At 34.8% G+C, this 25880-nt stretch overlaps 1 protein-coding gene across 1 annotated transcript in view; it reads right to left on the bottom strand.

Annotated features, from left to right (window-relative positions):
* EML4 (echinoderm microtubule associated protein like 4) overlaps positions 1–25880 on the bottom strand; it is a 241702-nt gene that overhangs the window by 69288 nt on the left and 146534 nt on the right. The window contains exons 5-15 of the mRNA XM_006839462.1: positions 25688–25723; positions 24037–24082; positions 21334–21365; positions 21244–21269; positions 14352–14475; positions 13018–13167; positions 8749–8818; positions 7113–7223; positions 4997–5092; positions 1968–2102; positions 1719–1854 (exon numbers count right to left, since the gene is read on the bottom strand). Of these exons, the coding sequence (XP_006839525.1) occupies positions 1719–1854; positions 1968–2102; positions 4997–5092; positions 7113–7223; positions 8749–8818; positions 13018–13167; positions 14352–14475; positions 21244–21269; positions 21334–21365; positions 24037–24082; positions 25688–25723 (962 nt within the window). The remainder of the gene's footprint in view (positions 1–1718; positions 1855–1967; positions 2103–4996; positions 5093–7112; positions 7224–8748; positions 8819–13017; positions 13168–14351; positions 14476–21243; positions 21270–21333; positions 21366–24036; positions 24083–25687; positions 25724–25880) is intronic.

Genomic DNA, 25880 nt, shown 5'->3' with positions numbered 1-25880 from the left:
CTTTTACAGTAGTGGTCCTATGCAGTATTTCTCCTTTTGTGACTGACTAATTTCACTCAACATAATGTCCTCAAGGTTCATCCATGTTATAAGATAGCTTAAGCTTTCTTGTTGCTCTTCAAGGTAACATAATATTCCATTGTGTGTATGTACCACAGTTTATCCATTCTTCCGTTGATGGGCACTTAGGCTGTCTCCATCTTTTTGTTATTGTAAATAGTGCTGCTATGAACTTTGGTGTACATATATCTACTCGTGTTATGGGTCGTATTTCTTGTGGATAAATATCAAGTAGAGGAATTGCTGGGTCATACAGTATTTCTATTACCTTCTGAGGAAGCGCCATATTGCTTTCCAGAGAGGTTGGACCATTTTGCAACCCCATCAGCAATGCAGGAGCGTTGCAGTCTCTCCACATCCTTGCCAGCATTTACTGTCCTCTACTTTTTTGATCTTTTCTGTTATTTGTCTTGCAAAATTCTATTATATGATCTCCACCATCATTTCTACCACTAAGGTCATATTTTCCAAATACAATCTTTCCTCTGTTTCCAACTTTCACATTCCAATCAATGCAATTTGGTTAAATGTTTGGTCAATTTCAGATAGAAGAAGTTGGTTGTTGTTGTGATGTGCCGTGGAGTCAGTTCCGACTCATATTGACCCTGTAGAGGGGTTGAGGCTATAAATCTTTACGGGAGCAGAAAGCTTCATCTTTCTCCCGCAGAATAGCTGGTAGTTTCGAACTGCTGACCCTGAGGTTAGCAGCCCAATTCGTAACCACTATACTACCAGAGCTCCTTGAAGAAGCTGGTAGAATTTGTCAACTTCTTCATTACTGGTTTTAGTGGTTGGTGAATAAATTTGAATAATAGTGATATTAACTGGTCTTTCATATAGGTAATATAGATACTATCCTATCACAGACAGCATTGTACTTCAAGATGCATCTTGAAATGTTCTTTTTGACCATGCCCTTCCTCGTCAATTTGTCATTCTGAGCACAGTATACCACCTGATTGTGTCTGACTCAAAATGGCTAATACAAGTCCATTTCAGTTCATTAATGCCTGGGACCACTGATCTTTATATGATCCATTTAATTTCTGAAGACTTCCAATTTTTCTAATTCATACTTTGATCATTCCATGTTCCGATCATAAATGGATGCTTGCAGCTGTCCTCATTTTCAGTCGTACCCCATCAGCAAATGAAGTTCCTAAAAGCTTTGCTCTACCTACAGCATTAAAGCCAACTTGCCTTTGAGGAGTCACCTCTTCCAACAGTCATATTTTGAATGCCTTTCAACAAGAGGGGTCCACCTTCCAGTACTATATCAGACAATGTACCACTACTATCTCTACGGGTTTCAGTGACTAAATCCCTCAGAAGTAGACTGCCTAGTCCTTCCTAGGCTATTCTGAGTCTGGTTTACTTTAAATACTATCTCTTCTATAGAGGCTTCATAAAACACTAAAGATAAGGATGATTTCCCTGATAATCATATTTTAACATATATCCATATCTTCCCTAAATAGTATTTTTTGACAAAATTAACAGATTCAATAAAGTTCACTAAAAACACAAGATATATTGCATACTGGTGAGTCTCATATTCTTATATTGTTCCATTACAGCTCTTTCTCCAGGTTGGGGTAAGCAATGAACATGCAATAGCATTATGTGAAAATAAAAAGGAGGCAGCAAGCATACTGTACCTTTAGGTCCTTTCCCAGTTGTGGGTTCTACAGTAGTTTTGCTCCATATAAGTATGACTCCACCTGAGTCTCCAGTAAGAACATCTCCATTTCCCAAGAATGCTAGACACTGCACAAATTTTGGTTTTTCATATTTCTACAATGAAATTTAAGTTTTAGTTTTCCCTTTATAGAATGATGATTTTACAACTCAATAATAAAAAATTTTAAATTTACATAATGAATGCAGTTATAACATTCTATTCTCACCCCAAAAATTCCCTGTTTTCTTGTGAGTGAATTGCCGCTCCAGGTCCAGAAAAAAATATGAGATTTGCCACATGTTATTATGGTATTTGCATCTGTTGGATGGAACTCAACAGCCAAAACAACTTCATTTGTTGTCTGTGAAAACAGAAATAAAGCTTTAAATGAGCACCATAATCTCTGATTAACCAAAGATAGGGTACATTTTTGAGAAATACCTTTTCTTCCATGATTCATTTTCCAAAAAGTTTTCACAGATTTTTTGAAAAATGACTTAATTTTGATATCTTTACACTTTATGTATCACTTTTCATACTATGCATCTGTAATAACTGTACTAGGAAAACATTTATATTATTCCAATTTTAGATTATTTTAATTTCTTACCCATTTAGGAAAAAGTATACTAAAACCATTAAATGTAAATGCAATGAACATTCTGTCCTAGAGATTTCCATTTTGACAAAAGAGAATGATCAGTATTGATTTCTGCAGAAATGAAGGGGAAAAAAGATTTTTTTGGCTCTCTTTTCTTAAAAAAACAAAGATATGGGGTAAAAAAGGAAGAAAACAGGCACAGGAGGAATTAAAAGAGCAGTTCTTTCATTGAAATTACATGAACTGAGGACACAATTTTCTGTTGTAAAATCCACATGCCTGTAAAGCTATTTCTTATTAGCTGGTACATACCCTGCAAAGTGGCTACTAATGCCCATTTTAAAAAAAATTTGGCAAAGATGAGGAATGCCTCATGTGTATGGAAGCATTTCGTCAACAGAAACCAACATGGTAATCTTGTAAATGAAGCAACCTAAAGAAAATACATTTTATGTTCTTACATTTCAAAAATGACCTTGAAAGGGCTGATACAATCACCCATCCTACCCCCTACTTCTCATGACAACATTTCTGCAAATTTGACTGTCTTACTACTGTTATTAAGGAGCTCTGGTAGCGTAGTGGTTACGAATCGGGCTGTGAATCTCAAGATCAGCAGTTCGAAACTACCAACTGTTCCGTGGGAGAAAGATGAGGCTATCTGTTCCCATAAAGATTTACAGCCTCAGAAACCCTGTATAGGGTCGCTATGAGTCAGAACCGACTCCAAGGCACAAGACAACAACTACTATTATTTGGGATCAGGGGCCCTTGCAGAAACACATCAACAAAACCTAATCAACGGAAACTTATCTGAATGTTTTCCCCTATAGCTAGAATTTAGGTTACAAGCTGAACGAACAGTATAGCCAGTTTTACATGTTATATAATTTCCACGTTGATTAGTATGAACCTAATATATTTAGCAGGAGCACGGTTGGCTCTATAATCCTACAGATACTGGACTGTGAATCACCAGGTTGGAAGGTTTGAGCCCACCAGCTGCTCCACGGAAGAAAAGGCTTTCTGCTCCCGCTAAGATTTACAGCCTCAGACACACGATACAACATACTTAGCAGCTCTAAGTAACATTTAAAGATACTGTGTTAATCCCAAAACATAATCATCCGTCTTCTAGGTTGATGCTGTCTTTTAAAAATTAATTCAATAGTCCTTAGTTTTTAACCTAGACAAAAACTTCTTAACCACTGACTCTTAAATGCTAAACTGAGATAATCAAAGTTGTGATTTTATGACATTTTATAGTCCTTTCAAGAAATACATCTATTCAGCCAATAGGGTGAAAAGCTTGAAGATTATACAAAACAAAACTGCTGAGAGAGAGAGCTGTTGAAGAGGAATATGAAGCTGTTTAAGAGTACAGAAAAATATGTCATAGGTTTATTTTAGCACATTGTTACTTGGAGCTTCTTTGAAAACTTATCAGAGGAATAAGGCCATTTTGACCCATATGAATGCAGCTGCAATGGTAACCTAAAAATTTCACTTTAAGTTATAGTTCTAGCCTGACCTATACAAAGGTATCAACACTACTGCATAGCAATGATAAATGCTGTAGTATTTCCATATTTAAGATAAAAAAAAACTTCCCATTACATATGCTCCTCAGATATAGCAGCCATATTCCTAAGGTTAACTTTTTCTCTCTAGATTTTCAAAGCCTCAAAGATTGAAATAATACATTTTACTGAAGAAGCAACCAAGCAGAATTTTCAATAATAATTTTTGAAATTAGACAGTCATCTACTTGAGCATTTCAGTAACATATATCTGAACTGTCACTAAAATTATTTCAAGTTCCTTAACTATTTTATCTTTTATTACTGTGGTGTTAACACCAGAAGAATGAAAACAAGTCAGTTAAGCTGAGGAATATGGCCAGTATGGGTATATTCTTACAACTTAAGGATATGCAATAGAGTCCCAACCTATAAAACAAAACAAAACAGCCAGGCCTCGCTTAATGTCCATAATACATTCTGTGAAATATGATGTTACATGTTTTGGATTTTGTGTGGACACTATATTATGTATTATATACAGGTAGTTGTGAGGTCACGAACAAGTTCTTCTCCTAAGTTTGTCTACACATCAAATTTATACAAAGTCAGGACAGTTTTGGTTCATAATTAATAGCAGTTACTCAAATGTGTCTTCATAGATAGTAAATATATAGTATATATCGTTCTATGCACAAAATACATTAAAGAGATTGTTTCAGACATGCTGGAATATCTTTGACATAATACATAAATAATAATAAATGTTTTCATGTGTCTAGTAGAATAGTGACTGTTTGTTATTACAGACCATTGTATAAATCTTGGATTCTGCTCTGGTAGCATAGTGATTATGAATTGGGCTGTGAACCTTCAGGTCAGGAGTTCGAAACTACTGGCTGTTCCACGGGAGAAAGATGAGGCATTCTGCTCCCATAAAGATTTATAGCCTTGGAAACCATGTACAGGGTCACTAATAGTCAGAATCAACTCCATGGCACATAAGCACCACCACTACCACCATAGATACTGGGGCCACAGAAATGTAAGTGTCAGACATTGCCTGGGTAAACACGCAGTGCGTGAGTGTGATTTACTCTACAAGCTCATACTCAAAACATTTTTTTGATTTACCTTTATTTCTGCTACTTTTGATTTTTTCTGCAAGTCCCACACAGTAAGCATATGTTCATTGGAGTCGTCAATAACACATAAATAGACACCGGAGTCCTATGGAAAAGCCAGTTACAGGCATTAGAAAATTACTAGATAAGGCTGCCTTTCAAAGAAATAAACATATTAATAAAACTGTCAAAATCAGGTAACAAAAATCTTTGAAACCCATGGCTCTTTGAAATAAGAATATCATTTATTAAACCTATATTTTCTTTAGAAACAAAATTAAGAGTCTTAAAAAAAAAAATAGCTTTTACTTTTTTCCTGGGTTGATTTCCTCTCGGGCATCTAACCATTCTACTATTCAGTGGTAGTAAATAGTTCATTTTGAGGAACCTTAGTTCCTCCTGCCTTTTATGCTTCCTTCTTACTGTTTGTACTTGTTATTTTCCTTTGAGATAAGTGCAAAGAAACGTACCTCATTTCTTACCTTTGCTCCTGAGTAAATTTCAATAGTTTGAAATGAGCTAAAATTAACAGCTAATTTAAAGCTGGCTGATTTCAGTTTTCCATGACATATTTGATTTATGTTAGCATATATAAAAAAGATTACATAAGAATAAATCAAATTCTTTTCTAGTTTTCTAAAACCATTTTCATTCACATCTCCCAGTTTAAGAAAAAAAACTGTGGCTATTCACCAATGTTTTTTCCTAATACCATTTGTGATATATGTCTTAAAATATCCATGGAACAGAGAAGTGTATTGGTAAAGAGCAAGGGGCATGGGAATGACAGCGGTCACTCCATCCTGCTCTTCGCCTTCCCCTGTATCAGAATGATTAACCCAACTAGGGAAAGCTGATAATACGAAGCTATCCGTGATAGTCTTAATGCTGTAATAATACTATCAACAATGTGATAACAGTTGTGGTTACGGATTTTTTAAAAACAGAAATAGTAAAAGTATTGCTGTCATTTCTGTTCTTTTACCTGCTTTTAAAAGTGTCTTTCTCCCAATTTCTGACTTCTTTGGTCTTTTAACAATGAATGCCTTTAAACTAGCAAAACTCCTAGAGCACCCCAATTTACCTTTCTACCATAAGAGTCCCTCTTCCTTGTCCAAAGCAAATCTCCCAAAGTCTAAAATACCAGAATATAGCTACTGACAGCTAAGAAATGAAGAGATAATTTGAATACTTGATTGTATTCTAAAGCAAAAATGAAGTCCAATATGATTGAAAGAGATATTCACATCTGGGGAAAAAAAAAAAATCCTAAAATGTAGCTCTCCTCTATATATTATTAATGTTGTTATGTGCCGTGGAGTCGGTATCGACTCATAGTGACCCTATACAGGGTTTCCGAGGCTGTAAATCTTTATGGGAGCAGAAAGCCTCATCTTTCTCCCATGAACAGCACGTAGTTTCGAACCGCTGACCCTGAGGTTAGCAGCCCAATTCGTAGTCACTATGCTACCATAATTCAAAAAGAAACAGAACGTTTAAATGAATTAATGTTTTGTCTTCTCTCTCCCCCACCCCCAATAAAACTTAAGGCTTATATGAAACTGCTAGACACTAAATTTTAAACTCATAACGTCATCAAGAACCAACAACCAAGGTAATTTGTAATTTTAGTGAATACAAAGGTTTGATTGTTTCCTCTGCTCCAACATGACACCAAGAAAAGCTAACATTTGTACAGAACTGGGCATGTTTCATGTCTGTCTGTGAGTTTTCTAAATAAAATAGATTTTCTGATTCAAGCTGAAGCAAAAGCACATCACATTGCTTGATTTAAACTGTACCATGCTTTGAATGTATTTCTTTAACCATTTCCTGTGACTTAAATTAGGACAGAACAAAAGAGAATATAATTAAGTATAATACCTTGCATTATAATTAAAGTACTTTAACACTTAAATTACCTGCTGGCCAAAGTTAAGCAATAGCTAACATTTCAGTTTTAAATTCAGAGTTATGATTTTTTATGGACACAAACCTAAGTGTCACTTTTCTACTTCTTGTTCAACTTTTTGTTAGGTGCTGTCACGTCAATTTCAACTCATAAAAGCAGAACAAAACATTACTGGGTCACACTGATCAGGACTTAAAAAACAAATGTTACTCACTGTTTTTGAAAAACTCAGGCATCCTACTCCACGCTCAAAAGTTCCAAGGCCAATAACTTGTAGTGTGGACAGACTAACAGAATCCCACACTCTGACATGGGGTTGCAGAGGCTGCAAAAACAAAAGGAGAAACACAACACAGCAGGATTAAAATGTACGTTAAAAAATAAAACAAAACAAAAAACCAGTTGCTGAGTTGATTCTGACTCATTGTAAACCCGTTTATACAGGGTCGAACGGTGCTCCACATGGTTTTCAAGGCTGTGACCTACTGGAAGCAGATGGTCAGGTCTTTTTTCCAAGTGCTTCTGAGTAAGTTCAAACCATCAATATTTCAGTTAGTAGTTTAGTATTTAACCAGTTTTGCCACCCAGGGACTCCTAAATGGTGCTTCGGTAGATGTACATACCTTTCACTACTACACAGAGCTGCCTGTAATCTTTTAAAAAGTAACAGGAATAGGTAAACGTCCAATAAAAAATTAACTATTATATTTAAAAGCGTGGTGCTGTAGGTTAATTGCACTGGACTGCAGGGTGGTTTTGAACCGCAAGATTGGCAGTTCAAGCTCACCAGTCGCTCCTTGGAAACCTCGTAGAGGGTTGCTATGAGTCAGAACCGATTTGACGGCACTTAAAAACAACAACATCTTGTACCAGTGGTTTCTTTTCAGACTATGAAAATAAGAAAATAACAGCAAGAATAATAGCAAAAAAAATTTTCAATACTTACTACGTACAATACACTATTCCAAAAACTTTACATATATTAACTCAATCTTCATAACAACCACATGAACTAGGTACTATTAGGATTTCAGTTTAAGAGATGAGGAAACTGAGACACAGAGTTAAATAACTTGCCTAATGTTAAGGTCATCAACAATTAATAACTACTGTTGATCCTCCTGATGTGTATTGGACTCCTGGTGTGGCGCTGCAGGATCAGCACAGGATTGCGAACCACAAAGTCGGCCATTCAAACCCACGAGATGCTCCTTGGAAATTCTGTACAGGGTCATTATGAGTAGGAACTGACTCGATGGCAATTAACAACAACACCACTGTTGATCCTTAGAGAGAAGGGACTTGTTATAAACCACTTTAATAAAACGGAACAGTAACGGAAATTGCTTTTCAGTATCAGTCGGGTATAATATAAAGAGGTCTATGATTGCAGGAAAGTTGCAGTAGATGCTGGCAACCATTAAGCTGTTCCATATAATGGAAAATATAACAAGTATATCAGTCCTTCACTTTCATAAACAGTTTCCTTAGTTGTTGTTAAGTGTTGTCAAGCTGGTTCTGACTCACAGCAACCCTGTATAGGGTTTTCAAGGAGCAGCTGGTGGGTTTGAACTGCAGACCCTGTGGTTCACAGTCCATTGACTATTCCACAGCACCACACCAGGAGTTGTCTCCTTAGAGGGAACACTTACTTTTGAAAAAATATTTACATAGTTTGGTCTTTTTAAATGCTCATACATCTTATACTAGTTTTCTTACCCTTGCATATATTAGGATTTCTTTAGTAGCCAAATTTTAAACGAATAAAATAAAATAAAATGAGTTGTGCTTAAATTGCACTAAATTCCATTCCAAAAGCAATTTCGCTAGGTGTAGAATGCAGAACTCACCCTTCCATCTTTATCCACTCCAGCTATTTGTCCAGTTGCAATCCTAATTTTGTCAGGATGTACAGCAAGGCTGAAAAAGCAGTATCCACAACATAATTTTAAATTCAGGAAATTGTGAAATGACAAAAATCTGCCTTTGTATTAATATTTTTCTAACAGAAAAAAATTTTAATCATTGTATTTTTTCCTTTGTCAAACTAAAAAAACTGGGACATAAAATTAAGAAAAATGTTAACCTACTACTGAGGCATGCTAGCAAATTACAAAGTTTTCATTTGTTCAAAACCATTTCTAGTTCAGGTACATCCATAGGCATAAGGTTTTATTACAGTGAAGATGTAATTTTGCAATCCATAATTTTAACCTATTAAAAAATTACTTTAAAATGGAAGAACCATAATGAGAATGTTCACACACTGTGAATGCAACCAATGTCACTGAATAACTTGTGCATAAATCACTGAGTGGGGATCTAAGCAGCTATGTTAACCTTCACTGAAAACAGTATTATTAAAAATAAGTACTTTTCCAACTGCTACAGAATTCTTATGAACATTGCAGATGTAATAGCTTTTCTACAAAAAAAACCACAGCATTAAACTTCTGCACACATCCAATCTTTTAAATTATTATTTTTAATGCTAAACTCTTTTTAGGGTCTGGTGGGATGCTATAGGATAAGCACTAGCCTACTAAACACAATGTTGGTGGTTCCTTGGAAATCCCACAAGGGTTGTTATGAGTCAAAAATGACTGTGCAGCTATTAACAACAATCAACTTTTTTAAAATTTAGACTAGGAAGAAGGAATTTTAAATAAAAATTGAAAATAGTGCAATACAGAAACGTTGTGGAAAAAATGAATGAAAATTCTTTGAAGTTCCCTCCTATATGTCCAAATTGCTCATGATACACTTGAGTGGGTAGCAAACATTTCAAAAATATGTTTCCATGTCTATACCTAAAAATCTATCTCTTTTAACTAATGTGTAACATATCAAATGAAAAGATTAAAAAATGTATTTCTTGCTGTGAAGTATCAATCTAAATTGTCACAAGAAATTTAAACGTTTTAAAGGTTTCAGTACAACTTCCACATATTAAGCATTACAATTTTTAAATACATTGATAATTTGATATATTATCTTATTTTAATTTCTTTGATTACTAAGAAGGTTGTAACTTATCAATGTTTCTTTAAGTATACTGTCTCTTTAAATCAATTATTTTCTTCATCTGTTTGGTTAACAACATGAAAAGTAACTGAAAGTTAAATACTTACCAAACATTTTGCTATATTTAATAATATACTGCTTTTTAAAGTATTTTTTAAAATGGAAATTGCTAGGTTAGCTAATCAATTTGCTTAGTTCAAATATAAAAAGTTATAAAAATATATATTAGAAAAGTTTCTTCACACTTTACCCTCATCTACCAAGATTCCATCTGCCCTTCTATCTTTCCCCCAAATAGAAAACAGTTCATCACTACGACTAATTTCTTATCATTCTAAAATTCTGTACAAATGTGGAGGCCAGGACATATATTTTGCAACTTACTTTTTATACAAACGTAGAACACTGTGAACATTCTTGTCTTTCATATTTTTATTTTTGAGTTTTTATATATAGGTGTGCTGCTATAGGTTAAGCATTACACTGCTAACTGCCATGTTGGCAGTTCAAACCCACATATCATCCCTTGGAAACCCTATACAGGGTCACTATGAGTCAAAACCAACTTGATGGCAGTTAACAACAACATATTTTAAGGACTCCTGGTGGGATGTTGGTCAGCTAACCACATGGTCAGCAGCTGTTCCACAGGAAAAATATGAGGATGTCTGCTTCCATAAAGATTTACAGTTTCAGAATCCCTAAGGAGAGTTCCACTGTCCTGTAGGGTACTAAGAATCAGAATTAACTCAATGGCAGTGGGGTGGGTGACTACCTTAAGGATCTTTTTATATTAATATATACAGAGCTTTCTCATTCTTTTTTACAGCTGCACAGTAATATATAGCTACAGCATAATTTAACTAGTGCATAACTGATGATATTTAGATTGTTTCCAATCTTTTACCATCACAAACCATGTGCAATAAATAACTGTGTACATATATTATTTTCTAAGTCTATAAAGAAATATCTTAATCATCATTAAAAGTCTTTATGAGGGTAAGTCAAAAAGACTTGCTACAAAATTACAGAAAGCTTTATTAAACAAAATTATCAAAATATGAAGCTATTGTTTCTCTATGTATTGTTTACTGGTCTATACATTTTTGAAGGTGATGTTTCCATTTCTCTAACCCTTTCCCAAAGTATTCTGCACTCTTTGATTTACACTATGTCAACATGGCAGTTTGGCACAACACTCAAATCATGTTCTTATGAAATGGTTTTTGAGTTTTGGGAACAAAAAGAAGTCTGAAGAGGTCAGTGCTGTATGTTGGGTGGAGAAAGATGTTCCAAAGAAGCTCCTGTTGAACACCCGTTGCTATCCTCGAAGAATGAGCAAGTGTACTGACCTTATACAAAAACTTCTTCAGTAAAACTTCCCTGGCCTTTTAATCGCCAATGTTGTTGTTGTTGTTAAGTGCTGTCAAGTTGGTTCCGATCCATCACAACCCTGTACAGGGTTTCTGAAGAGCAGACACTAAGCTTGAACTGCCGGCCATGCAGTTCAAATGGCTTTGCAGTCTGAAGCACTAACCCACAGCATGGCCACACCAGGACTCTTGATAAAATAAGCCCCTCCTATCGTCCTGTGCTCTTCAAGAAAATCTATCAAGATTACCTTTCAGAATACCAATAAAGTGGCTATAACTTTCTGAGCTGACCTCTCTGCCTTCAATTTTACTAGCACTTGGAAGCCAATGATTTGATTGGACCTTTTTTTTGAAGGTATCCTTAGAAAAGACAAGTGTGTTGCTGAAAGAATTTGTCTGCAGCCATCCAGCGAATGCATAGACATGTTTACATGTTTTGTTTCGAATAAACCCGTACATGCATAAACTAAAACCCTAGAAGCAATACTATTTGACTTACCTTGTATAATATCCTAACAGTTACATATTAATTTTTTTTCAAGATTAAAGTTGTTACAAGATACTATAAACATAAAGAAAGGAAGATCTTAACATGTTGAAAAATAATGGAGTTAAGCAATACATAAGTGAATTCAACACAATAGCACAATTTATTGGTATTCTAGCGTTGAATTCACTTATTATTGTTGTTTTTGTTAAATGCTGTCAAGTTGGTTCTGACTCATAGTGACCTTGTAGTGCAGTGCACATGCTATAGCACCACACAATGACTCCATTTTCAAACATATGTAATCATTTAAAAGAATGTCTCATCTTTTATGAGGATATTTTGATAGTCTATGGGATACTTTAGATTCTTATTTAATAACTATGACTTCTTTAAAAAAGAAAACAGAAAACAAAAACCCTTGAAGCCAAAAGTTTATCTGTTTAAAAATAATCAGTCTTAGAAATCTGTAAAAGTCCAGTGTGCCCTACACATACTTGAAACTACAGGCTGCAGGATAAGCATGGGACTGCAAGGTCAGTAGTTTTAAAACTCACCATCCACTCCTTTGAAACCCTATGCATTCTGACTCAATGGCACTTTACAACACTACTAACTGCAAGGTCATCAGTTCAAAACCACCAGTTGCTACTCAAACCCCTATACAGAGTTCCAATGAATCTGAACTAACTCGATGGCACTTAACAACACATCAGTAACACTGCACAAACCGATCTGGAGACCTGTAAGTCCTTTTGTCTTTAAAAAATATACTCTATAGAATGCTTCATGTTGTTAGCTGCTACTGAGTTGGACAACTCAGTGACTCCATGTGCAACATAACAAAATGCTGCCAGGTCCTGCTCCATCCCCACGATTGGCCACAGATCAGACTAAAGTGATCCACACAACTGTCATTGGCTGATTTTCAGTAGTAGATTAGCAGGCCTCCCTTCCTAGTCCATCTTAGTCTGGAAGCTCTGCAGAGTATCACAGCAACACAAAAGCTGCTACTGACACACTGACAAGACAGGCGGTGACTACACATGAGATGCATGCACTGGGAACTGAACCTGGGTCTCTTGCATGGAAGACAAGAACTGAACCACCACTTTCCCCCCTATTGAGATGCCTCATAAGATCTTCAAATTTAGGTTTTTGATAAAGCCTAAATAAAATACAAAATGAAACCATAAAAGAGCAAAATTAACAAATGTTAAGTTGATACCAACCATTTCACGCAGTCTTTATGACCCAGGTAGTGTCGCTGAGTTCTTTCCTCATAATTAAATAGTACAACTACTGATGCTATGAAATAAACTATTTCCCCAGTAGGAAGAAGGTAAACATTAGCTCGACAGTCCTTCCCTCTATAACCGTATCTTAAAAGAAAGAGTCAAGGCTTTTAACAAATATTTTCAAAGTGTTAAGTTGGAATTTTTTTCATGACTTTCTGAAAGGGAATCAGGAAAGTATACTGAAAAGAGGATTGCGCTGGACCAAAAAACGCATGTAATCATCTCACTGTGTAAATCTGTGTCTTTTAACATGTTTAAACCTTAGTTTCTCTTCATTCCTTAAATACATACTCAGTTCTTATTATGTGAAACAAAGTGACAATACAGAGGTAAACAAAACAAATGTGGATCCTATCTCCCTAGAGCTAGGGTAAAACAGTATAATTGCAAATGGAGGAAAGGAAAATAATAGGATACTAGAAGAAAAAGCATAAAGAGAGCATCTAATTTGGATGAAAAGAAGGCAGAGTTTAAAAGAAGGTCTATCTGAGTATCTGAGAAAATGACATTTATGCTGGACCTGAACGATGAACAACAGCCACCCACCCCGTCATAGTCTAGGTTAAATATAAGTTGCACAGAATACAGAAATGTTGAGTTTTCCCAAGTTAACCTCTGCCAAGATGAGAAAACTGCAAAGTGTGTGTGTGTGTGGGGGGGGGGGGAGGAGTTGTTGAAAGAGTAGAGGCAGACAGCAGACTTCAAATCAGAAGATCCCTTATGCTTCACCAAAGAGTTCTTTAGAGGTTCTAAGAGAGGTGAGAATTTTTAAGAGAAATGAGTCCATTTAAAAAAAACTGTCTAGAGTTTATTCTAGAATTAGATAAGCCTTGCTAATTTTAACTCTTAAAAAATAATTCGTATCATTTTAGCTTATAAATGCTTTACTATTTCTTATAATAGCTTATTTGTAAGTGAAGAAAGTCAGGTGCATACATGGTAAGTGGCAGGGTCATGGCTCCAACACTGGTCTTCTACTGCACTGCCTTTTCTACCAGACCACAAGCACCTGTTGTGATGTTCATGGAATACTGTTTGTTCTATCCAAAGACATTACTTTCAGTGGCTTTAAATTGCTAACAGTGCATATGAGAAAGGATATGAGATAACAACTACACTTAATGCTTTTTTAATTCTTCAAAAGTGGTTATATCCATAAAAAAAAAAAAGTAAATAAAAAAGAAACTTTTGGTAAAGGTTAGGTAAGCTAATTTTTCTTAAGCTACAAACAAAGCACAAACATTTTCTGTCATGGCAGAAAAGGATACACCCACTCCAGTTTAAGCTTCTCAGGAGGCTGTTCTGTTCTGATGTCATCATAATTGTCAACATCAGAAGGAATGAACATTGTGATTGGCCGTCCTCTCATAAACATTTTAATATATTCTCCTTCTGTTGAAAGAGAAGACAAAAATTAAGTCACACATATTTTCTAAATAATCACAGAGAAGTAGTTCATTATTAACACATATTAAGAGCAGGACACAAACAGCTAGTTTACTTTTCTCCCCAGTATATACAGCTTTTGTTACACAATATATAGCATGTATAAAACAAAGTGGTACTATGCAAATCATGTCCAAAAATCATAGGAAAATAAACTGTTGGTCATTTTTTTAAACGATAATAACTATTTTCATAATTAAGATATAATTTAATCTATTTAAGTTGATACAACTCTACATAGTAGGTAGGAAGACTGAAGTAGAAAAAACGCATACAAATAAAGTAATCTCCAAGCAGGTAAAAGAAGAAAGAGATTACCTAGTAGGAAATAACCAAGTCTATCATACTAATTGACTAAACTACTGATGCTCAATGATACAACAAAGATATAACCTAAGAATACACTAAAGAAGAAAAGTCACACACCTGTGTAAACTAGGGTGGTGTAATAGAGAGACTAAGACCTTTGCTAGGAAGCATACGAGCAGAACTAGAAGGCACAGACCAACTTCTCTAACTTCACAATTGTGCCTACCATAAGCCTTGGGTCCCAAAAATTCAAATCAATTATATTATACTCATATTCAAGACATTCTAGGAAAGTTTTCTGTTTAGTAGCATAAGTTCTAAAAATGTATTGTTTATAAAAACCAACAGTTGTTTATAAGATCCGAATCAGTTCAAAACGGAAAATGCTCACAGACACGTCTAGAATCAAATCAATATTTCTTCTACATCTTTTACAAAAGGAAACAGCACTTCACTTAGCTAAGGACTGCCTCTCCTTGCCTCTTTCAATAAAACAAAAACAAAAACAAAAATCAACCCTCACTGTCCCTTGCACCCCAGTGACCAAGATACAGATAGGTCTAATAAATGTTGTCCTCATGGTTATGAAAGAACCTAAAGGAGAAAGAAAATGACTGGACTACAAAGCACAGAAAATATCTAGCACTTGCCACCTCGCCTGGTAAGATAACGAAAATAGCATAAGAACCAAACTGAAAATGTGGTTACTGTAATTAACCAGAGGATGAAATACAGTCCCAGAATTTCTAATAATGACCTAAGCTGCCTAAAGAGAAAGAGTATGTAGCTACGTAACTGTTTATATAATGCAAACCATGGAAAAGGAAGGAAAGATAAAGATAAATGACTTGCTGAATATCTGTAAGTATTTCTTCAGAGTCAGACTGGTTGTGCTTGTTATGGGTGAGAAGTTCAAGTTATTTTTATTATTATTACTCACTGTGTGCTCAGCCCTAGGGTTTGATCTAAGAACAGGCAAACACCTCCCACACTATGGTTTGAACACCATATGACATATGTCTTTATTACTCCTGAATCTTAGAGTGGGTTCTCCTTCCTGTTGATTTTTACCATAGCTGGACTTTGAAGATAACTAAATGATTATCAGATACAACTAACTCTCTTCTGTGATTACTCCTTATCTGTATCTTATAGGTTATCTGTTATCACGTACGTTTACTTATTATATATTTTTAAATATAATGAATTGTTGCACAAATGCTTCTATTGTCATTTAGAAGGGAATGGATGTTCAGAATATAGAAAAAGGTTAAAGTGAAAATCAAAGGGAAAATATGCTCTTCTTTGCTAATAAACAGCTCTGAATATTGCAACGATTCCTTATAAACTGTCAAATCACAAGCAACTAAGTTGAAAAGCTAAAGGACTGTTGCTTGTCAGTTTTAATGTGTGTGTGTGCACGCATGTGTGTGTAAGTACTGTCAAGTCATTTCCGACTCATAGGGACCCTCTATGGGGTTTCCAAGGAATAGCTGGGGAGTTTGCTTTTATAGTATAATACAAAAACAGCAATACATGTTATAATGAAAATGCTTCCACTGCCTATAAACTGGCAGTGTATATGTTAAAGACCAAGTATATAATCTAGGCACTGTGGATAATTCCAGAGCCTGAGATAGAGGCAATACATTTATATACTGGAAAGGAAAGAGCTTTGGAAAAAGATTGGCCTCGTGTGAATCACAGTGTTAGCCCGTACTAGCTGTGTGACTTTGGCCTCATTTTCTTAATACATATAATTATACTATTTACTGCTCAAGACTATTATCAATTTAAAAAGACATCACACTTTAAGGCTCAATATGAGGTCCTCAACAAATACTCCCTTTCCTTTAAGGATTTGTGAAAGAATCTAAACTGCCTAGAGCAAATGCTTATTGCTGTTGTTAAGTGTCATCAAGTCAGTTCTGACTCACAGTGACCCTGTATAGGGTTTCTAAGGAGCAGCTGGTGGGTTTGAACTGCTGACTTTGTCGTTAGCAATCCAGTGCTTATCCTATAGCGCCACACCAGGACTCCTATCTAATTATTATACATGACTTAATATACTATAATATTTCTCTTCATAAACTTTATAATGGCCATTCAAAGACCAGCAAGTGTAAGGAGATAAACTAAGAGTTCTGAGCATTCTACCATCTACATTTTAAAACAGGGTTCACAAGTTTAAATGCCTACAGGACCCAGCAAAAAAAAACGCAAATGGCAGAAGTGGGATACTACTGATCACTAAGGGCTGGAAAGCACTAGTTTATCCTACAGAGCCATACCAGGATTTCCAGAATCACTGTAAAATCAAATTCTTACTACAAACTTTTTCTTGAAGCTCCAAGGTTTCTTGATCTTACTTATAATGAGAGGAATTTTCAATTTGTTTGTTTTACCCCACTGCTCCTTTCTGGATGTCCTCACTCTAAACTACCATGAAAGTTCAGGGAAGAGGGTGGACCTTTATCACTGATCAAAGTAGAAAAAGAAAAACAAGAAATTATGAAACTATCCATCCCATGATGAACAGAATAAAGCTCTCAGTACTCAGTAATGAAGCTGTTGCTATGGAAATGTAATTTATCTTAACATTTTATTTCCTAGCTAGGTACTGTGTATACACAATACTTGAGATTAAGACGCTATATATAATATAGTGGGGCAAGAACTGAAGCTTTGTAATAAAGCCACAGACTCTGATTTAAATACCAGTTTCATCATTTTCTAGCTTACATGCAAGCTGGTGGGTTTGAACCGAAGAATTTGAGGTTGGCAGTCCAGTGCTTATCCTATACTGGTACACTAGGACTTTTGATCAGTGATGTTGTTGTTGTTAAGTGCCGCTAAGTCAGTTCCAACTCATAACAACCCTGCAGAGGGTTTGCAATGAGTGGTTGGTGAATTAGAATCACTGACCTTGTGGTTCAAACCTACTTCAGTCCAGTGCCACAGTAGGTAGTTTAATGACAGAAGAAGAAATTCTGTAGGATCTTGTTGATAAAAATACCTTTAACGCCATTAGTTTTTTTTACACTGGAGCTACAATAAAATTTAAATTTAAACCTCTACTTTTACCAAAGGAAAATCCCAGGCTCAGGGAGCTTAAATGAGGTTTCAAAATTATGTTCCAAAATGCTGCCTGTTATTTAGAATTTGGGCACCATTTTCACTCTCTCTAAACCTATGTTCAAAATGATACCCTGTAGCTACTGAGCACGTAGCATGTGGCTAGTCTAATTTGAGATGCCAGAAATAGTGATTACAATTTTATAGAAAGTGAGAAAGGTAGAAAGTAGGGTAAAAGTCTCTATTTAAAATATCCCCCTGCCCCCAAATGGATTTTAAGTCCCCGTTAATTATCCAGTTATTTTATAATAACAATCCAAGATTTAAAAAATGTAATGGAACAATGTAATTTGGAAGAATATTTAACTTTGAAAGGAAACTTGATTGGTACTATCCATTATGTACAAATTTCACTTCTTTTCGATGGTTTAGCTGTGAAAATAAATCATAAAGTACAGATCCTCAAATCTAAATCAATAAAGGGAACTTAAAAGAAGTCCTGGTATGGCACTATACTATGTACTGGATTGTTAACTGCGAGGTCAGCAGTTCAAACCAACCACAGTCGCTCTTTGGAAACCCTATACAGGTAGGAAATGACTTGACAGCACTTAGTAACAACAGGATATAGTCTAACACTCTATATTACAGATTTTAAAAATTCTTAGCTATGGTGCTTGCTGGAGAAAGATGAAGCTTTCTGCTCCCTCAAAGATTTAAAGCTTCAGAAACATTATATAGGATCGATGGCTAGGAGCCGGAACCCCACTCAACAGCACTTAACAAAAACAAAGGTCCTTGCCAAATGCTTTGCAGTAAATTTTGCTGGCTAGGAAAAGAAATCAGATATGAAAAATATGACTTAGTACTAAAAAGATTACATTGATTTTATTCATCCTATAGGCTGTAAATTTTACTGACTACTTAATTAGCTTAGAGGAAGAAGGGCACACAATGAAAACAGAAAACACTTGAACTCAGCCCTTTAGGAGTTTACAGTATAGACACAACCAAGGTTTACACACATGCTAATCAACTCTTACACTAATTATAGTAATACTCTAACATATAACTACCTATTTCCTTCCTTTTGAAACTCCCTTAAGATTTTTTTGCTGTTTTGTTTACAACTGGGATCATCATAAAAATAAATGAAAATATGCAGATATGGGATTTTGCTTAAGCAAATGTCTTAGATTATTTTAATTGTTTACAAATTGCCTAAACCATCCAGAATCCATGTATTTCTTGCTATAAACCCTGGCATAATCTCAGTCAGGTCAGAATATAGGAAGGACTGCAGCACGAGAGAGTTCCATGCAAAAATATTCTATGATTGAAGTCTATTCTTCAGATAGGATATCTGATGGAAGTGGCAAATTAGCAGACTCAGATAGTTAAAATTAAGGTTAGTGAAATTAACATTTAATGTTATCACATTCCAACATCTGAGATAAGCTTTTTGAGTTAAAATTCTTGTAACAAAATTTAACTTCTTTTTCTATATCCTTTTCCAGCTTGTCATTCGACCTTTCTTTCCAAATAGGTCAAAACAATGTTAAACAATGCTTCTGTATCAATTCTCTTCCATTTAAAACACGTACCTACACCAATAGTTTTTAAAACTGTCACCAACACCAATCACTGACATATTTTACATACCAATTCTAAACACTTTTTTTCCTTCTAAAGAAATAAATACACGAGAAAGAGGCTGGAAAGGCCTTCTTAGAACATTCGCCCAATAAGGATTTTATAACAGTTGGGCTCTTCAGAAAATATCTAATAATAATACCTTGTTATAAGATGAGGCTTTCTGCTCCCGTAAAGATTTACAGCCTTGGACCCTGTACAGGTCGCTAATGAGTCGGAACCGACTCCACGGAACACAGCCACCACTACCATAGATACAGTAACACAGTGTTTTCTGTTTTTAAGTTACCTTCACATTTAAGATTTCATCCTTCAGCAGCCATCTGAAATAAGCTATGCAGCTTTTATTTTCAGATTAGAAAACTACTCAGAGACACAGTCATTTGGGCTGGGTCAAAAGTCTGTTATGCAAAAAGAGTCAAAGCCAAACACTAAACAGTGTTTCCTCACCCACTGCTCTTTCCCACCATACATCAATTTTCAATTAAAAAAAAAAAAAAAAAGTTCTGACGTATAATGCATGAATTATCCTAGCAAATATAATTTCCTTTCTTCATTAAAGTATTTGACTCATTATTTACTGGATACTTACTTATAAACAATGGTAAGAGAAAGTAAGGTACAACTAAAGTATACCAGTAAGCTTCCATTTTATTTAGAATTTGTATGTAAAAAAAGTCCAAAGATGATTTATAAATGAGTATTTTCTTATTAGAACCAAAGGAAGCAAAGCTCCACAGAAATTAAGATTAAATTTCTTAAATATTTTAACCACATTGTAGCTGGCTAATAAAAAAGCCCAGAAAATAATGATAACAGGACACATAGACATGAGCAGTTGAAAAGCATGCACAGAAAGGACATGCTTTCATTTAGAATAGCATGCTTCAATTAAATTTGCAGGCAATCTAAGGAGAATGTAAAACTGAGTATAAAACTTACCTACTTTGTCATTAAATTAAATACACATCTATAAAAAGTCTGCTTTCCTTTTTTGGTCAGAACAAGCCAACAACAGCAAGTAGCCAGAAATTACCATTAATATCAAACAAAAATTTAAGAGGAAATGGATTTGCTAGACTCAATATATTTTCAGTCTTAGCTTCAAGAAATGAGTGATTATTTGCAATGAAGTTGGCAAGACAGGAAATTGAGTTAAAATTTATCAATCTTTTAAATGGCTTTTCTAAGCACAACTTCTTTGAAAAGGGGAAAAAAACCCTTTGGTATTCTATACCTCTTTGTAATGCTGTGTTTTTACTATTCACCTTGAATCTTTAGATCTTACAGAAATAAAGTAGGTTATTTTTTAATGTAGTTAAATTCACTAGTTCAAAATGACATTTTCCTTTTACTAAGAGGGAAGTCAGGTAGTATACATAATGAAAAGCCAGATAAGAGATCAGGAAGAAATTAACTTAGAAGGCAACCAACTGTGTAGCTTATTCTTACCTTGGCTGTTTTTTTCACGGGTTGACATTTTTGCTGGTTGAGACAAAAATGACACAACTTACAATAAAAACTGGGCATTTTCTTAAGTAATTATTTAGTAATGTACATTTTCTTGATGACTATGAACTAATATAGAACACAGAAAGTAAGTCAACATTCTTAACAATTATTAGCATGAATTAAACTGATGTATAAAAGATATTTTTTAAAGGATTTTTAATTTACCTTGGTTTATGATGACATCTTTATGCCTAAAAAGAGAATTCAAAAAACACATTTATTTTAGAATCTTGCTTGGCTGACCATTATAATCACCTGAAGAAATTTCCAAAGCTTTGCTGCTTAGGCTACACCCCAGATAATATCTGATTAAATCAAGGCAGCAGAACTTTTTAAAGCGTCTCACTAGTCTCAACTAAGAATCTACTGCTTTAAAACAGACTAACTGTTCCAAAAGATTACCTAAGCAGTAAAAGCACAGGAAAAACCTATAAATACTACTCAAATATCCTGGAATTACTGAAATTTATTATTTGAGTAGGATAGTAGATAAGAGGAAGATACAGATTTTCTTAGAATTACTTTTAAAACAAATTAATTGATTAAAAAAAATCTCAATCAGGCATATAATTGCATATGTAAGCATAATCATAGAATTACCAATTTTCAGATATAACTAAGAAAGTATAGTACTTATCTTAATTTTTATAACTCTGATATTAATTTTTAATTACTGTGGATGAATACGTATAATACAAAGTTAGCAATTTCAGCATTTAAAAATGTACACTTTAGTGGCATTAATTACATTCATAAGGGTAGTGTAATCATTAGTACTTTCTATTTTCAAAAGTTTTTCATCAACCCAAATAGAAACTCTGTACCCTAATATTAAGCAATAACTCTCCATTTCCTTTTATTCCAATCCTGGGAACTCGTAACCTACTTTCTGTCTGTTCTACCCAAATTCAAGGTAGTCCAAAGATGTGAAATCATGTATTCGTACTTTTGTGTTTAATTTAGCATAATTTCAAGATTGATACATGTTTTAGCAGCATGTATTAGAACTTAATCTATTTTAATGACATAAATATTCTATTGCAGGTATATATCATATTTGGCTTATCCTTTCATGTGTCGATGGGACATTTGTTGCTACTTTTTGTGAATAATGGTGTAGACCTTAGTTCTACAAGTATTTGCCCAACTCACTCCCTGGAGACCCTATACAGTGTAGCTATGAGTTGAACCTACACAACTACAATTAACAACAACATGGTAATATGGTAGGCTTAACTTTTTGAGAAAACAACAAATGTTTTCCACAGTGGTGGGTACCATTTTACATTGTCACTAGCAATGCATGAGGGTTCCAATTTTTACATATTCTCACTAACTCTTATCATTTTCTGGTTTGGGTTTTTTGTGTGTTTTTTTGTAGGTGTGCACAACTAAGAGCCATCCAACTGGCTGTGAAGTAGTATAATACTGTAATCCTGGTTTGCCGCTGTAGCATAAGTACTGGACTGCTAACTGCAAGACTGGTGGTTCAAATCCACCTATACAGGGTCTCTATGAGTCAGAACCAACTCAATGGCACTTAACAACAAATGACCTTTGCCCATTTTTAATTGTGTTGTTTTTCTTTTTCATTGTTGAGTTGTAGGAGCTCTTTATATATTCTGCATAGTAAATCCTTATCAGGTATATGGTTTGCAAATATTTTCTCTCATTAGGTAGGTTGTCTCTGCACATTCATGATGATGTCCTACAATGCATAAAAGTTTTAATATTGATGAATTACAAGCTATATATTGTTTCTTGTTTTAGTGCTTTTGGTGACGTAGCTCCTAGTATATGGTAAAATCCAAAGTCATGCATATTTACCCCTATGTTTTCTTCTATGGAATTTTGTGGCATTAACGCACTAGGTTCCTTTATTTATTTTGCAAACATTTTTTTAAATTGTGGGGTAGGGAGTCCAACTTCACTCTTTTGCATATGAAAATTTAGTTATCTCATCACAATTAACTGAAGGTAGTATTCTTTCTCCAACTCAATGGTCTTCACATCCTTGCTGAAAATCAGTTGGCCATTGAGTGTTTATTTCTGAATCCTCAATTCTATTCCAATGGTCTGTATATCTATCTTTTATGCCAGTACCACACTGCTTTGGTTTATTGTTGTTGTCCAGTGCTTACCCTACAGTGCTATACCAAGATTACTGTAGCTTTGCAGTAAGTATTGAATCAGGAAGTATGAGTTCTCCAGCGTTAATCTTATTTTTCAATATGGCTTTGGTTAATATGGGTCTACTGAAGACTGAGTCTATATTGAGGATAGGGAAGGTATTGAATCTGGGAGCATCGTGGCTCTTAGGATAAACTAAGAATCACAGACCAGCTGCTCTGTGGGGAAAAGATGAGGCTTTCTACACCCCATGAAAAGATTTACAACCTCAGAAACCTTATACTGGGTTGCTATGAGTAGGAGCAGACTTGAAAGCACTTCACAACTAGCATTGAATCTGTGAATCATTTGGGGTAGTACTGACACCTTAAGTCATCTTGACATAGATCATGAACATGGATTATCTTTCCACTTATTTAGGTCTTCTTTCATTTTTTTGTGTGAGTCCCAGTGGCACCATGGGTTAAGCATTGGGCTGCTAAATGAAAGATTAGTAGTTCAAATCCAATAGCTGCTCCATGGCTGAAAGAGGAGGCAGTCTGCATCCATAAAGATGAAAATCTTGGAAATGCTAGGGAGCAAGTGTACTCTGTCCTATAGGGTTGCTATAAGTCAGAATCAACTCAACGGCAGTGGGTTTTAAAATTTTGTTCTTTCAGCAATGTTTTATATTTTTCAGTGCACAAGTCTTTCACCTCCTTGGTTAAATTTATTTTAGGTATTTAAATTTTTAGAAGCTACTGTTATAAATGGCATCTTTTCTTAATTTCCTATTCTATTGGTTCTGTTCTGATTTTTGTGTTTTGGTGTTTATTTTGGTGAAGTTGCTCTTAACAATCTATCATGACTATCATCTGAATTTTCCCATGAGATACTTAGCTGGTAGTTGTCATTTCACGCTAGAAGAAAAAGTCTAAAAGTACCAACCACATGTAATTGGTAGTTCAAATATAATACAAAAGCAGCACTTTACACTTCCTTAAAGCTAATTTATATAAAAGAAGAAAAAATTATAGGGTCTGCCTGGATGAGTGAAGGCATTTACAAGGTAACTACAATTTTCACTATTATTTTTAAGATTCACTAGGGCAAATGTTAACTGATAAAAATATCTACGCTTTTTATTGTTGTTAAAAGATCTCATCACTTAATCTCTGGGTATTAATAATTTATAGTTAATAAATTATGGGATTAAAAGTAAAGCTCTTGCTGTATCATTAGACAGAAGTTCACCCATATCAGAAGTTAAGCAGGGATTAATGTAAGATTGTGCTATTATCAAAATTGATTCCCTACATCAATAACTGAAAAATTTTAACTAATAAATGGTATTTTTGACTACATTGATAACTGCCCTACATCTCATACAGTCTTTAATACTTCATGCAACAGTGAAATCCAAAGAGCAATTTAGAGTGGCAAGCACATTTCAAGAAGCTGAAAGAGAAAAAGTTTGGAATGAGGAAGACATCAAGAAAAACTCCACATGAAGCCAAGCAGAAGAATTATACTATTTAGATAGTATTAAGTATCTGTGTGAGATACATAAGACAAAGCATTTTGTAAATGTTAAACATGCATCAATTAAGCGTTTGCTGTTTTGTTTTCCAAATTTCCATTAGAGCAGAGGTAAATTATTAACTGATCAAATAAAAATATTTTACAAATTAAAGAAAAAAAAAGATTGTCACTGATTTTACTAAAATTCTAATCAGTTCTGGAATAGCTTATTTCCTAAAATTCCCAAAATAGGGTAAAATTTATCTGTAACTGATCATAAAGCTTAAATAAGCATTTCTTAAACAGTCAAATTTCATAAAATTGTTCTACATATTTGACTGCAAGGCAGTTGTCAGCTTTTCTGATGGTTAACTTAGTTAAGATTATGATTCTCAGCAGTTAGACTAGATATTGGACTGGTTGTTGTAATGTAATATACTCATTGTTCGTGATGAAATCTGATGTGATCAACCAATCAGTTGAAAGGGGAATTTTTTTAAGGGTATGGTCTGCTTCTAGACTATAAATGGATATTTTAATAGCACTCTCTCTTGACCCTGTACTTTTTTCTTGACTGATCTCCATTCTTGGGACATAAATGCACCTGCAGGAAGTCTCTGGCCTGCAAACCCAGTAATATAGTCTCCAGCTTGCTGCATGACCTACGAATCTGGAAGCTGTTAGCTCTCCAGTTGTGTGAGGCAATTCCATGCGGTAAATTTCTCTCTTTCTTTATCCCTCTCTCTTTTTGTACGGATATAAATGGACCCCTGGTGTGGTGCTGTGGGTTAATGCACTGGACTGCAAACTAAGTTAGAACTACAAAGTTGGTGGTTCAAGCTTCTCAGAAACACTACACAGGGTCACTATGGGTAAGAACCGACTCAATGGCACTTAACAACAAATACATATTTGTATAAACACACACACAGAGACTATATACACACATATAAATATGTATATATAGAGACAGTCTCACTGGTTTTGCTCCTCCAGAGAACTTAACAGCACTGAACTTTCAGCATGCAGGGTTAAATCCCCATTTTAAAACCACACACATAGAATGTTTTTCCCTTCTCCCCTTCTCATAATTTAAATATATTAATTATTATAGACACAGAGAGAAGCCCTCACGCAAGCCTTTAGCAAAGAAAAGATCAGATGAAATAGAC

This window comes from Chrysochloris asiatica, unplaced genomic scaffold, assembly GCF_000296735.1.
Source record: "Chrysochloris asiatica unplaced genomic scaffold, ChrAsi1.0 scaffold00024, whole genome shotgun sequence".
Lineage (NCBI taxonomy): Eukaryota > Metazoa > Chordata > Mammalia > Afrosoricida > Chrysochloridae > Chrysochloris > Chrysochloris asiatica.
This window is presented reverse-complemented; position numbering and strand designations above follow the sequence as displayed.